This window comes from Vicugna pacos, chromosome 16 (genome assembly GCF_048564905.1).
Source record: "Vicugna pacos chromosome 16, VicPac4, whole genome shotgun sequence".
Taxonomy (NCBI): Eukaryota; Metazoa; Chordata; class Mammalia; order Artiodactyla; family Camelidae; genus Vicugna; species Vicugna pacos.
Window position 1 is genome coordinate 34,049,102 of NC_133002.1, and position 15,778 is coordinate 34,064,879.

Sequence of the window (15,778 nt, forward strand, 5' to 3'; positions counted from 1 at the left end):
ATTCTGAAAACTTGGACCAAGAACTTTTATTATGTGAAATGAAAAACTGAGGAAGAAAAACATAATACAGCGACTGAAGTGCGTTCTCAATGATTGTATTCATGGCTGTCATCCCCAAATTTAGACCCCAAATTCCAGATTTTGTTCAATTTAAGGCAAACATCTTTGAACTTAAACTTGCAAGAAAGCAATCCAGATCCCCCCTCCCGGCATGTGATATCACTCCCGCATCCATTATCCTTTAAAGAAAAACATTTTGAGACAGTTTACTGTCGCGCCATTTCTATCCTATCGAGGTTTTCGGCTTTGACATTCAAACGGGGGCTGGAAGTGCGGTACCTCGGGCGCTCGGCAGCGAGCGTCCTTTAAAGCCGCCGCCAGCCAGCGCCGCTGTAACCCCGCGCACTAGCCGGTCGCCGGCTCCTGCCCCTTTCAATCTGCGCCGACGCGCGGCCGGATCCCGGGGACTCCCCGCGCTGGGAATCTCCCGCCAGCTGCGCGCTGCGTCCCGGCGACGGCAGGAGCACGTGGAGCGGCCGGGTAGTCAGAGCTGCAGCTCCAGCCCAGCCTAGCCCAGCCCAGCCCGGCGGCGAGATGGAAGGTGAGCCTCCAGCCCGCTTCTTTTCTGAGGGGTCTTTGAAATGTTCAGCCGGTGCACGCAGCAGAGAGAGTTCCTTCTGAATCTCGGTTTTACTTCTATTTATTTCTTTTGTCAAAAGTAAATATGAGGCATTTCAGAGGGCAAAGCGTGTCGGTTCTTGTACATCTCTCATTTGCTCCCCACCCCCCACCTAACTTTGGAAAGTGATAACTTCTCCGCAGTTTTATTTCTTAGGGGTTGTCAAGGGTCAAGTCTAAGTCTGCAGAGGAAGAGTACTTATGGGGTGTCCCTGAAATGGCAGCAAATCTGAGTTGGAATAAGTAATCCTTTTGGATGGTTTTTTTCGTCCGCGGCCTCGGTGTCCCTTGGAATTAGGCTAATTTGAGTGATTTGTTTAGAATGAAAGGTGACTGTTTTTTCTTCTAAGGGTAAATGCTGTTATCTGGGAAGCTAAATTGTAAAGCGTTGGCACTTGTGGTTCCCTTGGGACTCGATCTTCTAATGATAACTTATTTACTCAAAGCAAAAATCAGGCTCACGCTGAGTTTCATTTAAATTAATTTTGAAAGTCGTAAAACTATCCTCGCTTTTCAGAGTTTTCAGTGTGTACTTTCTTGGGATAACTAAAATTTCATACTACTATTGTAAACTTTTCTATAGTCTTTTCAACAAGTGTTTCTAAAACCTTGAAAATGGCATATGCATCTCAGGTTGGGAGAGGTGGTGACAGAAAATCAGAATTTGTGAGAAATGTATTCATTCTATTAATAAATGAAATCCTGACACCTAATTAAAATGTTACTTTGATAAATATTATGAATATACTGGATATTTTCTTCATCATACTAGAAGGCTCTCTTATTGCCAATGAACCTTGACTTTTGGCGGCTTTAGGTCTAGAGTATATGAAGTTACTAAATTTGATTGAATACTTTGGGACACAAGATAAATTTTATTTCATAACATAGTTGAGTGCAGAACTGTGGTCCTAAGTCCTTACTTTGTACTTGGGTGTATTTACAATTTTTAAAATTGATTTGGCCCTCATAAACATTTTTTTCTCTAAGTAAAATGCCAAGTGATGATAAGTCAATGAACAGTATGTAGTTAGTATGGATGTAGAAAATTTAAAATGACCATTATTGAATAATGCCTCAGGTATTTTCTTTTATGAAAAACTCTTTAGGCTTTCAATTAGAAAAAATTGTTAGGGTTTAAAAATAACTCTAAAAAATTTGCACTTTGAGTATTTGAAAAGTAGTATATAATGTGTAATTTTTAACAAGTGATGGTTTCATTGGCCAAAAACAGGGGAAAAAATTAGGTTGCTGTACAGTATGAAAAAAATAATTTAAAAAATTCTAATTCTTTAATTGTTACATAATGAGTGTAATAATTACTGAGATGAATTGCTGAATTTATTTTTGTTAATCAGTACCCTCATGCTATTTTTCCTAGTCTTAAGTGTTTCACTTCTCAAGAATAACATATAGAATAATATAAGACAGTGGAGATCGGAATATTTCTCTGTAAATGTTAATACTTCTGAATTCAATTATTAACTAAATAGCATAATTTAGTCTATTAAAACCCTAACAAAGACTTTGAGATATGTCTGAATAAAAAAGGAGTGAAAACTTACGTAGAATTTGATTTGGAATGTATAGACTATAAATAGAAAGAGAATATAGAATATGGATCAATGATAAGTTGTGAGTTTAGATGAGTAGATTATAGTCATAGGTCCATAGAGATAGATGTTATATGGTATGCTTAATGCAAAAACTTCAAAACTTAAATCAAAAAATAAAATTAACAAAAATGTTAATGATGTGGATTCAGCCATTCTAACATCAGGTCCTTGAAGGCCAGAGTGTTTGATGTAGTAAAAGATCTGGTTCATCGTAGCCACCCGAGATTGACTAATCTGGCTCATATGTTTGATATTTAAAATAAAGTACTTTTATATTACTTGATATTTTGGTCTCAATCTAGAATTTGACCTATAGTGTATATCTTTCATTTCTTGGCAATGTAAGAAAGTAGAGTACTTCAAGGAGTACTTGTATTTTATGCCTAATTGGAGGATCAAATTAATATGCTACAGTAGTCAGTCATTTCTTTAACATATAAAATTGTCTTTAAAAAATTCATTCATTTTTTTCAGTCATTACCATTTATTGAGAGTTTCTATGTGTAAAAGTGTCAGATGAAATAAAATATTGAAACAGAAAGTTTGTTATATAAAAATGAATCATAGGATAAATCAAAGCTATTATTTTAAAATTTTCTCACAATTTGTGATCCTAAATATTTTCTATCCAGAGATCCTTTTATTACTAAATTTTGTTATTTGTGCTGTAATAACACCCCTTCTGCCTGGTATGGTTCAGGAATGAAGTGGTTCACAAATACGAATTTCACAGGTATTGGCGTATTTCTCAATATAAAACTTTTAATATAAACAATAACAGATAGAGATCTTTCTGAGTGTAATTATCACGTAGCCCCTACTTTATAAACAAGGTACACAAGAGATAAGTTTATCTTGGTGACCCAGGTGACTATTCTGACCATCAGGTAATGTGTTGTCCTATAGTATATTCTCATAGGGGTTTTGAACTGTGCAGAGCTGAACGTCCCTACACAAAATATTCCCAGGTTATTGTGTAATTTTTGTCTCCTTCTTGATGTCAGTTTCTGCTTCTCACCACATGCTTTTGTGGTAGCCGTTTCTCATTTCTACGTGTCGTTTCTATGCACTGGATGGTTGAGATTAATAGAGACATAGCCTCCAGGTGGTGGAGTTTACTAGCCCTCCATTATGAACATGTGAAGGTTGAAATGGTAAAATTCAAAGGAACAAAAGCCACAGAAAGGCCATGGGGTCTTGGTAGAATATTATTTCAGAAAATTCCGATTTGTGCGTCATATAATCTAATATGGTATTTCATACTTCCGTGTCTCTGCTAAAAATTTTCACCCCATTTTTACCTATTTATGCCTACTCATCTTTCAAGACTCTTCTCAGACACTATGACAGAGGACCTCTTTCTCATGACTTTCCCTGGCGCCTTCCGGTGGTCCTCCTACCCAGTCCCTCACCTGCCTCCAGCTAGGCTAAGGGTCTTTCCTTACTGCTCATACTTCTGCCAACTGTATAGAAATTATTTATTGATATAAGTGTTTATTACCCCACGGCCTTTAAGCTTCTGAGGACAGACTCCATGTCTTATTTTTGTATGCTCAGTGCTAAAAACAGTTCCTAGTTCATAAAAGACCGTCAGAGTTTGTTGCATTCAATTTTTAAAATGGTGCTGAAAGTAATTCTCATTATGTTTATTATGATGCCTTTTATTTAATCAATTTTGTGTGAGTAAGGGATTGGTGCTAGCAATTTTTCATTAGAACTCAGAAAAATTTTAAAGTACTTACAAGGTATAACAGAAAAAGAAAACAAAAATGTTGTTGGTTTTTTGGCTCAAATATCACTTAATGTCAAATCATATCATTTAACTTTATATCACCAGATTTCAGGATCACAAAATACGAATTGAATATGAGCAAAAATTTGCTTTCTCAATCAGTAAGAACTATAGATGGTGTCATAAAATTAGCATACATTTTCCAGTGATACTTTTTAAGTACATTGTTATAAACTTGTCATTAATGTATAAATGCATATATTTACACTTACTTGGGACTAAAAGATTATTGGTAGATCTTTTATCAGACACCCAATATTAATTGGCCCCTAACTCAAGCTGTAGTTCTAGACCATGTGTGAGAAGAACTGAGTGAGTAACACAGAAACCTGCCTGTAGTAAGTGCTCAATAAATACTTTTTTGTGTGTGCTAAAGAGTCATTAATTATTGTGAAAAGAGACTCTAAACATCGCAAGGACAGAGAGTACAGTCTGCTATCAACTCTTTTAAAAATACAACTCTCCCATTAACTAGTACATTCATAATAATTAGAAATCATAAGAATGACCCTGAGGCTTTTTGAATCACTTTTTCCAAAAGATGAAATAATGAAACTGTAATTATATTTCTATTATATGTAGATTATTTGGAAAGTGATCTATATATAACTCTATTAATTATCATTACTATATAATCTATCGGAATACTTTAATCCCCAGTGATTCTCAGTGAGATAACTTTTCAGCCTTAATTGAAATCTGCTTTCTGCATCATAATTAAAGTTCTTAGAGTCCAAAGTGGTGTAGAGTAAATCAAAATAATTTGGATGTTACCATATTATATTGGATATGTGTCCCATCTAGGAGAGATGAAAAACTAGATGTTTTAATAATGGATATGAAACAGAATAAAATGCTTTTATGAAACAGTACTTTTTTACTCAATGTCAAAAATTCAAAATCAACTTACCTCCTGACTTTTTATATCAATGGAATTGGCAATGCATCACAAATTTTATTTATTAATGCGTGTTCTTAGAGATAAAATTTTTAGCACATCAAGTTATTTGTGGGTTTATAAATGGAACTTTTTTAAAATTAGAGAAATGGAAAACATTTCAATAGCATCACTGATGAAACAATGCAAAACTGTGTTTTTTATTAAAAAAATTTTTTTAATTGAGGTATAGTCAGTTTACAATGTTATGTCAATTTCTAGTTATTATTTTTAGTTTTAACTCTTAATTATCTAAATATTATTTAACTAGGTTTCTTGCTTATTTTGATCATTAATACACCTGTAGCCCCGTCTAGACTGTCAGGTTCCAAAGCATCGTGATCTTTTTATCACCAATGATAACTAGTACCCAGCCTGGTCTCTATCACATAGTAGGTCTGCAATCATATTTATTGAATAAATTAATGAATGAGTTGCCTGTATGTTTGGTCATTTGACTATTTATGTGCTCAGCTTTTATGGTTAAGAGAGTAAGGAAAACAGTGTCATGGAAACTAGTTAATTTTGCTGGTTAGTTTGTCAGAGGTGCTGTTAAGGTTTGGTAGAAGACTTTGGAATGTTGGTTAAATCCAATAGGATGAATACTGTTACCTTTTTCTAATCCAATATTGGCTCTACTCTGGACAAAATAATATAGTGAAATCTGACTTTTGAATTTAAATTTTTTGCTACCTTCTTTGTTTCGGTGAAGCACTACATTTCCCACAATAAACTATTTCTTCACAACAAATGTTTTGATTCTTAAAGTTGAGAATAAAATATTTTACTTAGAGTTCTCTATCACAGCATGATCAGTTTATTTGCAAATTGTCATCTATTTGAGAGACTTTAAAGATATCACAATATTTGGCACATCAGAACAATTTCCTATAATAGTAGTCATGTAGGCTCTTTGGATATGAAAACAAGATCATGCTCACTAACCTATAAATATTTTTATAGATGTGGAGTTACATCAGAGCTGATGTAAAATATAATAGCTCCAGTCTGAAAAACTAATTTTTGTTATATTTAACAACTAATCAATTTGCTATCATCTGCCTTTATCTCTGCAGTTAAATAATCACTTGCTAATACTCATTAATTAATAATACTGATTCTATGCTTATGTACCATATAGATAGTACCACAAATGTATATCAGAGGCTTGATTTAAATTTCATTTGACTTTTATGCATATCATTTACCAAATTTTAGTGCATTGAGGATTGTCCATACATAAATTTATTTTCTGACCTCAAAATAAAACTTCTTAACCAACTCTTTGAAAATATCAAAAATTTATAAATGTGAAATGAGTAAAGTTGTGGTTCTGCACTGATATTTTTTTCTTGTGCATATATGCTTATGTAAAATTATTTAAATGAGAATACCACTAACTCTCCTATTCCCTGTATTTAATTAAGTGCCTATAAAGGCTTAGGCTAAGGTGATTGAGACATGCTTTTGTCACTGTGTAGTAATCAGCTCCTTAATGACAAGAACACATTGTGTGGTACATCATGATTATATATAATATATTATATATTATACATTTAAAGAATACTGAGTGCAAGGCTGGAGTATCTCTTGCCTGATTTTATGTTCAGAATTAAAGAATATGGGCAACTATTAGATATTTTAAAACAAAGATTGTTTAACACGCTTTTTCAAATTTCAGGGAACAATTTAACTAAAAACTATTCTAAAATAATAAGGCAAAACCCTTGGAAGTGGTAATAGTTTTTATATGTGTGCATCTTCATTGGTTTTCAAATTGGCAAATAAGACAAAATATATGGAATAATTTACAAGTTGAAGCTGGCATAAAGTTGCAACTTTCATCCGTAACTAGATTTTTAGTTTTTGTTTATTAAAACAACCTTATTATTATCATTGTTTGGTTTTTTTTTTTAGTAGTTAGTATCTATTTGAACTTATTATAATTGTATATTACGAAGATATCACTTTATCTTTTTTTGTATGGTAATCAGTGTAAGATTTCATTTGAAAAAAATTAAGTGCTTCTTTAAGAAAAAGTTTAAAAGCTACTGGTATAGAAACAGATGCTTTCCTACTAAGTAGTCTTTGGATGCCAGTATTGCTTAAGATTCAGCAAGTTCTAAGGAAACTATGACTGTCAGAAATTAAACCCCTGGTCCCTTTGGTTATACAACTTCCTTTGTAGGACAGAGCTTCCTAACTTCATTTGCTACTCTGGATATTTTGCTCTACCATTCAGACTCTGAGACATTGACAGCCCATTGGGTTACAGGAAATATTTGTCTAAAGCAGTCGTGTGCCAGTGGATTCAAGGGAGTCAGGGGAGAGAACTTACTCAGAACTGGCATAAACCAGGAGTTCTCGAATTCTCTTGGTTTGCGAATCATTTCAGCAGGACGAAAGAGTTTATGGTCCATCCTAACCAACACACTTCTGCTTGCCATCATGAAAACTAAATTCTCCAGAGTTAATAGGAATATTTTTGTGAGTAGATGCAAAAATTAGGATGAGACATCCTTGTAACATTTTTCATGCATTCTGAAAATAAAACTGTGAACTTCTTTGATAAACAATAATTTAGTATAAAATAGATCATTGGCATTGATGAATGTAACTTGCTAGTTTGACTCTTTGTGAGTGATCCTGAAGGAATACAATAATACATGGTAATTTGAAAATGTTACAGCTTTTGTAACATTTTAGAGAGGATAATGTATATAAAAGTCCTAGCTCAGATTTGAATCAGTAGGACTGGGAGACCAGAATACACAAACAAGTATATAGCTTTGAAGTTAACCAAGCCAACAGCATTCATGCACATCTTAGTAAGAGAAATTTGGAAATTCTCAAAGGACTCCATAGTTATTTGTTGCAAACATCAATGACCTAAAGTGGTCCTGTTTACCCCAGACCTGATTATAGGTAATCGAATTTGGGGATGGAGGTACATATACAATAGCACAAGTAATGATTAAACAATCTGATGTTAAGAATTAATATAGTGCTTATATATCTTATAGCTGCTATTTCTATACAGTGATACTTGATAATTGTATTATGGCCCCTAAAAGTGTTCTAGTCAGTCTCACAGTTGAGCAAGAATTGGGATGAGACATAAAAACAAGACAAAATTGTTTTTTTGTAATCATCAGAATACCCTTTTGTACCAAAATCTTATGTAGGACAGATGTTCCAGTAGAGAGAGGGGAGAGGGCAAGAGACCACTACCTAGGCCTGCCTAGCTGTTGACCCTTTCGTTCCTCTGCCACAGATCAGCCCCTGTGGCAGCCTTTTGGAACTCCGGAGTGCCACAGGACACATTTTGAAAACTACTGATTCAGACCATTCCATGTTTTTTCTACTGGTAACCTTGTATCTAGACTTTCCTCTTTGAATCCATTTTGAGGATTGCTGACAGAGTGATCTTCTGAAAGTATCAAGTTATTCCCCTACTCAAAAACCATTTTAAGTATTTCTTAGTTGGGCATTTAAAATAATCCACAATGTGGCTTCACTGTACCTTGCCAGTGGTATCATGTCTTCTAATGTGGTTATTTCACACTGCTTAGTGTTCCTTGAGCGTACATTGCTTTTCCTTAACTCTCATGTTTCTAATTCTCTTCAAACTCAGCAAGTACAAGAGTGAACTCATTGTCTCTCCAACCCAAACCAACTTCTCAGCACTATTAATATCACCACAGTTGTGCCATTATTGTCCATCCCAAATGCCATGTCTTTGAGGAAGCTGTCCCTCGTCCTAGGTTGGAATCATTCCCTTTTCTGAAACTTGATAACATTTTATGTCTATCTAATGATTTATAGAACCTAACTTCATTTTGTGTATAAACATGAAGTATTTTTTGCATTGTTTTAATACAATCTAAATTATCTAAGAATGCAACTGCTACATAAATTAGAAGATGATTCTTTGTTTAGTTCAGAGCCGAGATACTTTTACCATTATTGATGCAGCGTATATCCTGCATTTTTTATCTCTTGCTTTCATGGTGATTCTACAAACACATCTATCTTTTTATTATGTCTTCTAGAATAATTGCTACTTTGACTCTTTGTGAATGATCCTGTACATTTACATATTGAAATACTAATCATTTTATTATCATTTATTTCACCTTTATGTTACAGTTAGGGCTTTATTTTTTAAAAAGCTTATATGTGTGGATAGGTTATACTTAATTTATGATGGTAAAAGAAGTATTTATTATAAAGTGTTTTTTCTAAAAGGAGGGGCATTTGGTCTTGGTAAGGTTGAGAACCACTCTAAGTTTACTGAACTACAAGAGACCAGCGATAGTCTGAATAAGATAAGGTGTACGAAAATCACCTAGCATCCTGCTAGACACAAAGTTGGGGCCCAGCAGATGTTCGGTTTAGTTCATAAATCATTTACAAGGATCCTTTAGACCTTTGCTAAGTATGGTCTATGGACCAACAGCATTGGCAATATCTGGGATGTGTTATAAATGCAAACTTTCAGGCCAGACTTGCTGAATCAGAATCTGCATTTAACAAGGTTCCTAGGGAATTCTTGTGTGCACTAAATTCTGATAAACATTGCCTACAGTTTGAGAAGTATCGGTGAAATTCATTATCACTCTCATAGCACATATTGGATTAGTGGTGGATCATCTTTATGTATATATTTAGAATATATTTTTTATTGCTTAAATGCTGGTTTTAAAACATAGCTGAGCAGTGAAAGTTTTACAACATTTAATTTTGACTTACTTTGTAACACAACATTTATAACACAGTATAATTCAAAAGTCAGAAATATTCATTCATTCTTCATTCAAAAAATATTGAATGTCTGTTCTGTCCTATGTATGCAAAATATTGGCAATAGGATGGTGAACAAGACAACAGTGCTTTTGCCCTCATGGAATTTACAGTCAGATGAGGAAGGTACGTTCCCAAACAAATAAATATTCTTTAAAAAAATTAAAATTATGCTAAGTGTTATGAAGGAAATAAAATGTGCTAAAATGGAGAATAATGGTTGGGGACAGGGTTGGTGAATCTCTCCTCTAAGTAAAAGGTCTGGCAAGTTTGGTGGTCCTCAGTACATAGATGATACTTAGCGCCATGGGAATGACTGGGGTCACCTAAAGAGACAATGTATTGTGAGAAGGGAGCTCAGGATTGAGCCTTGAGAAGCATCTCATTTAAGTGGTCAGGTAAGAGGAGGAGGAGCCAGCAAAAGAGAAGCAGCTGTGGCAAGACTGGAGAAAAACCAACAGAGTGTGGTGTAACAGAATTCAAGAGAGGAGAGTGTTTTATGAAGGAGTGGGTGGTCAGCTATGTTGAATGTTGCTGGAAATTCAGGTAAGGTGAGGACAAAAAGTGTGGGTTGATTTTTGGCAACATAAAACTTGCCAGTGACCTTAACAAAAGTGGTTTTTGTGCAGTGGTGGGGATGGAAACCAAATTGAAATGGTTAAAGCAGAAACAGGAATAGAGGAAGTCAAAACATTTATACAGACCATTTTCCCTAGAAGTTTAGCTAGGAGGTGAAAGGGAGAAATAAGTGCTGGAGAGAAATGTGGATCAAAAGATTTTGTTTGTTTGTTTTTGTTTTCCAAAGATGAATGACACAAACTATCTGTAGCTTAAATTTATTGGGGAAAAAAATCAAAGATCAAAATAGAAACAGATCTTGAAATCTCAATTCTCAGGAAAATTTGATCAGCTATTTTTGTTACTCAGAAGTTACTTTTTAATTTTTTTTAAGATATCACCAAAAATATATTCATATTTAGTTGGCACATAACATGTAAATAAATTTCCTCACCATGAGAATTTTTATATGGTGCCCATTCAGTGGATGGTTGGTATAGATGTAATCCATAAAGACTCTATAGAAGAATCCTGAGTAACCCTTGAAATTCAAACTTTTTTCAAAAGTGGGAAGATCCTTCTAAAATTCCATTTCTAAGGTTTGGCATTTTATTTTTATTTTATTTTATTATTTTTTAATGGAGGTACTGGGGTTAGAACCCAGGACCTAGTGCATGCTAAGTATGCACTCTATCCCTGCACTATACCTACCTCCCCCAGGTTTGGCATTTTAGATATTTGAAAATGTTTGTGTTCAATAGATTTTTTTAAAATTAAGGAATAACTTATACAATGAAGTATATATTTCTCATGTATATAGGTTGGTTAATTTTTACCTATATACATACCTTCCAGGTTAAGATATGAAATATTTGTATTCCACCAGAAGATTCCCTTGTGCCCATTTATAATACCTCCCTTCACCCCAAGTAAAATGCTATTCAGACTTCTGCCATCATAGATCAGTTTTCCTCTTCTTGAATTCCATATAAATGATACTGTATGTACTTTATGGTGTCTGGCTTCTTTTGCTTAATATACTTTTGAGATCCATCCATACTGTTCCATTTATTAGTAGTTCATTCTCTTTTATTGTTGAGCAGTATGAACATACCACATTTGTACTGTTGATGGACATTTGATTGTTTCCAGTATTTATCTATATGTTGAACGTTCTTTTTTTCTTTCTTTCTTTCTTTTTTTTTTTTTTTTGAGGGGAAAGGTAATTAGGTTTATTTATTTATTTACTTACTTAATAGAGGTAGTGGGGATTGAACCCAGGACCACGTGCATGCTAAGCATGCACTCTACCAATTGAGCTATACCCTCCCCCTTATATGATGAACATTCTTATACATGTCTTTTGGTGAACAAATACATTCATTTCTTGGATATATATTTGGGACTAGCATTTCTGGATCATAGGGTGGGTGTATATTTAGCTTCGATACATACTGCCAAACAGTTTCCAAAATGGTTGGACCAGTTTACCTTTCCATAGTGTCTGAGAGCTCCAGTTGTTCCACATTTTGTCAACACTTGCTATTGTCGGTCTTTCTAATTTTAGCCATTCTGGTGGGGGTGTAGTGGTCTTTCATTGTGGTTTTAATTTGCATTTTCCTGATGAGTAATGATGTTGAGTACATTTTCGTATGTTCATTGGCTGTTTAGATATCCTCTTTCCTGAAGTGCTGTAAGTCTTCTGTACATTTTTTTTAAGTTGGGTTGTTTGCACTTTTCTTATTGATTTCATAGGCACTTAAAGTTTTGGAAACATGTACTTTGTCAAATGTGTATTGCAAATATTTTCTCCAAGTCTGTAACTTGCTTATTTATTTTCTTAATCTACTTGATAAATAGAATTCTTAATTTTATCAAAGACTAATTTATCACTTTTTTCTTTTGGGATTAAGTGCACGTTATGTCCTGCTTAAAAAATCTTTGCCTATCCAAGGCCATGAAAATATTCTCTTTTGTTTTCCTCTAGAAATTTGATTGTTTTAACTTTCACATTTAGATCTATGACCTACTCCAAATTAATTATTCTGTTTTTGATTCCACCTATTTTATAACAGAAACTAGCCATTTTACAGTTACAGAATCAAAATCTTACTTGGAATATGTTGGATTCAATCACATTAGCACAGTTTTTAAAAGTATCAATTGACATGAAATGCCCATTCTTCCTTTTCTCTCTGCATGTTCATTTGCTGGCATGTGATATCCGTGGTAAAATACAAATATATTTATTTTTCTACAACTTTAGAGTAACTGATCTTTCAAGGAAAATAACACTAGATATTGAATTTGTTGTTTTAGACCTGTGCCCTATAATCTATAATTTCTTCACTAGACATTTAATCTAGAGAAAAAATGGAATATTTTGTAAAAAAGGATAAGGTAAGAGGTATTAAAATGGTAGTGTGGGCTGTATTTGATCTGATGTTCTCAGACAAGTAACCTCGATATTTCTTACCTTTACATTAATCCAGGAAAGAAGGGAAGGAGATATTTCATGGTTGGAGAGATTGCTCTGATTTTTAAGTCATGCTCCCTTTTTAATATCCTCCTTTTCTCTCAATCATAGTCACTTGAGGTGTTTGAAATTAATTGAGTTTAAAATTTCTTCTAGTTCTGACCTTCTTCTAAGATCTATAATCTATACAAGAAAGCATTTTAAAACATTATTTCAATTCTTTGAAACAAAGGTGAATCTCAAGAAACGAATCCTGCTTCTCTTCATAAGGTGTCACTGACATTGTACCTTTGAACAATTATATGACTTTACATTTTTTGTCATTCTTTGTGTCTTAAATTTTGTCTGTAAAATGGGGAGAATAATAAATTCCATGGCACCTGTTTATCTTCCCGAAATGCTATGAGATAATATGAAATCTCATTTAACCTCCTGAGCTAAGTGCTTGATGCCACATTTTTGGAGGACCACAGACAAACAAAACCAGGTCCAAGAGAAAGCTCTCACTACGGTTAGGGAACTGACTGGTAGCATTTGTATAATAACTTATTCTGGATGTTCCCAGAAAGCTGAACTAGGACCTGAAACGGACAGTATAGGAAATTTGAGTTCCACTACATTTAAGGAGGAACTTTTAAAGCATTACAGTTTTTCTGAAATGGAAAGACATAACTTCTGATTCTTGGAAGTGTCTAAGCGGAGGCTTACAACCCAAATAGGGAGATACTGAAGGAAATTCAAGTATCAGATGGCAGGGAAAGCAGAGATAAGGTAGTTAAGATATCCTCTCCCATTCTAATATTCTAATTTCATTGGTTACAGGGATCATTTTTTTTACCCAGAACTGTTCTTGTGATGGTAAGATTCCAGGAATGATTGTATGTGGTAGCAATAAAGAGAACTCATGAAGGACCTTTCAGAAAGAGTAGCTAACACTTCTATGCCACATTTATAGTCCTGAGTGTTAATGTTACAATTATGAATACATCTTTGTAGTCAGTGACTCCGTTTCCATAGTTTTTAGTTAAAAAGTAAAAGTGGACTTTTTAGACTAAAAAAAAAGGTAAGGGGATAGAGGAATCAGTTTACTGTTAAAAAGATAAAGAGGAGCGTTGACATTCAGAGACAGCTTTCTGGCAGCTGGCAGACTCGGGGCAGGATTCTTTCTGAGACTGACATTTTGCTCTCCTTTAACTTCTTTATCTCCTACTGCAAAAACAGACCAGCAAGTTGGAATCTGATCTCAAAACTAAGAGTAGAACTTTACTAGCTGGTATTCTTAATTGAATGATAATTACTTAATAGTATCAAAATAAAGGCAAGTTTATAGCCATTCGAGTTAAAAATATGATTGCAGACATTGTTACTAATGTAAATATTTGATTTTGTTCATAGATAACCTATTATTCACATGTGAATTTTGACAAAATTTCAATTAACCAGACTCCTGCCATTTCCAAGTTTATATTTTATTTGTAATCTACCCCTTTTCATTTTGCACCACATAAAATGCTAGAATCTCTGAGGGGAAAAAAACCCTTTAACAAAAATTCTAACTAGTGAAAAAATTTTAAACAGCATCTTTGTCAAAGAAAAGAGAATCTGAAGGAATAAAAACAAATTTGAAATTGTCATCTCTCAGTAAGCAATGTGATGAGGCTTGTTTTCAATACTGGTAGAAAACTATTTGAGATTGCCAGTAAAGCTTTGAATTTACAGAGTGCTTGGAAAGCTACAAAAGAAATAACCTTTAACTTTTACAGTCCAGTATATATGTGTACTATATCAGTAACAGAATAGTTATGCTTTTACAAGATGTGTTATTTAAGAGAAAAGATGTCAATGGAAAACACTAACGATTTATTTAAGCCTAAAACATATCAGGAAATTGGTTAGTTGTGGGAAAAGCAGGAGGGCAAATGATATGAAAGTGTTGATCAGAGTTTTCTTCTAAATTATAATTTTGACTTTTAGATGAGAAAGAAAAATGGGTTTATCTAATGATATAAAAAATCCTAATGTATATGCTAGGTATGTATTTGTATGCATACGTATAGGTACCTTTTAAAATGTTATATCTGAATGTTTGGCATCATGTGTTTTTTTTTTAACCCTCTGAAAAGTCACATTAATTTTTTAATCAGTTAAATTTGTAAAATGCTTTGTATGAAAGGTACTGTCTAAATCTTTTATCTCTTTGATTACTGCATTAATGGAAATTGCAACTTTTCCTTGAAATTCCAATTGCAAAAGTTTTAGAAATGTTGATAGAAGATTGTAATTGTTAAGATGTTTCCTAGTATAATATCTTTAGAATTTTGGTTGAAATTTAATTTTTATGAATTAAGTATTGATTCATTAAAACCATATTAATTTATCAAACCATAAAATGGTTTGATTTACTTCTTTTTTCCTGATTCAGAGTTTGAATGTTTGTTTTTAAAGAAATAGCTTTGCAGTGAGTGGTATCCCAGGCAGCAGCAAGATATTCTAAAATCTAGAGCAGACTTATTCAGTAGAATTTTCTGTGATGGAAATGTTCTTTATCTGTGTTGTCCAATATAATAGCTACTAGCCACATGTTCTATTGAGTACTTGAAATGTGGTTGGGTGACTGAGAAACTAAATTTTTAAATTTTAATTAACTTAAATTTAAACTTAACTTGGCATATGTGGCTAGTGGCTACTGTACAGTACAGTATTAGAGATAGTATTAAGAATAGATTTAGATCAGATCTTGACAAACTTTTTCTGTAAAGGACCAGATAGTGAATGTTTTAGGCTTTGCAAGTCGTATGGTCTCTGTGGGTTTTTTTGACGGTACTCAACTGTGCTGTTGGAAGACAAAAACATCCAGAGACAACGCATAAATGAATGAGTTTGGCTGTGTTCCAATACAACTTTATTTATGAATGCTG

At 33.6% G+C, this 15,778-nt stretch overlaps 1 protein-coding gene across 3 annotated transcripts in view; it reads left to right on the top strand.

Moving 5' to 3' along the window:
- The window catches only part of IKZF3 (IKAROS family zinc finger 3), an 81,636-nt gene that overhangs the window by 3,171 nt on the left and 62,687 nt on the right, over window positions 1-15,778 (top strand). The window contains exon 1 of one of the 3 annotated variants that reach the window (XM_006214256.4): window positions 364-601. The exons of 1 other annotated variant lie outside the window; for it this stretch is intronic. In XM_006214256.4, the coding sequence (XP_006214318.1) occupies window positions 595-601 (7 nt within the window). In that variant the 5' untranslated portion in view covers window positions 364-594. Of the gene's footprint in view, window positions 1-363; window positions 602-15,778 lie in introns of those variants that run through there. One more of the 3 variants, XM_072938781.1, reaches the window with a different exon arrangement.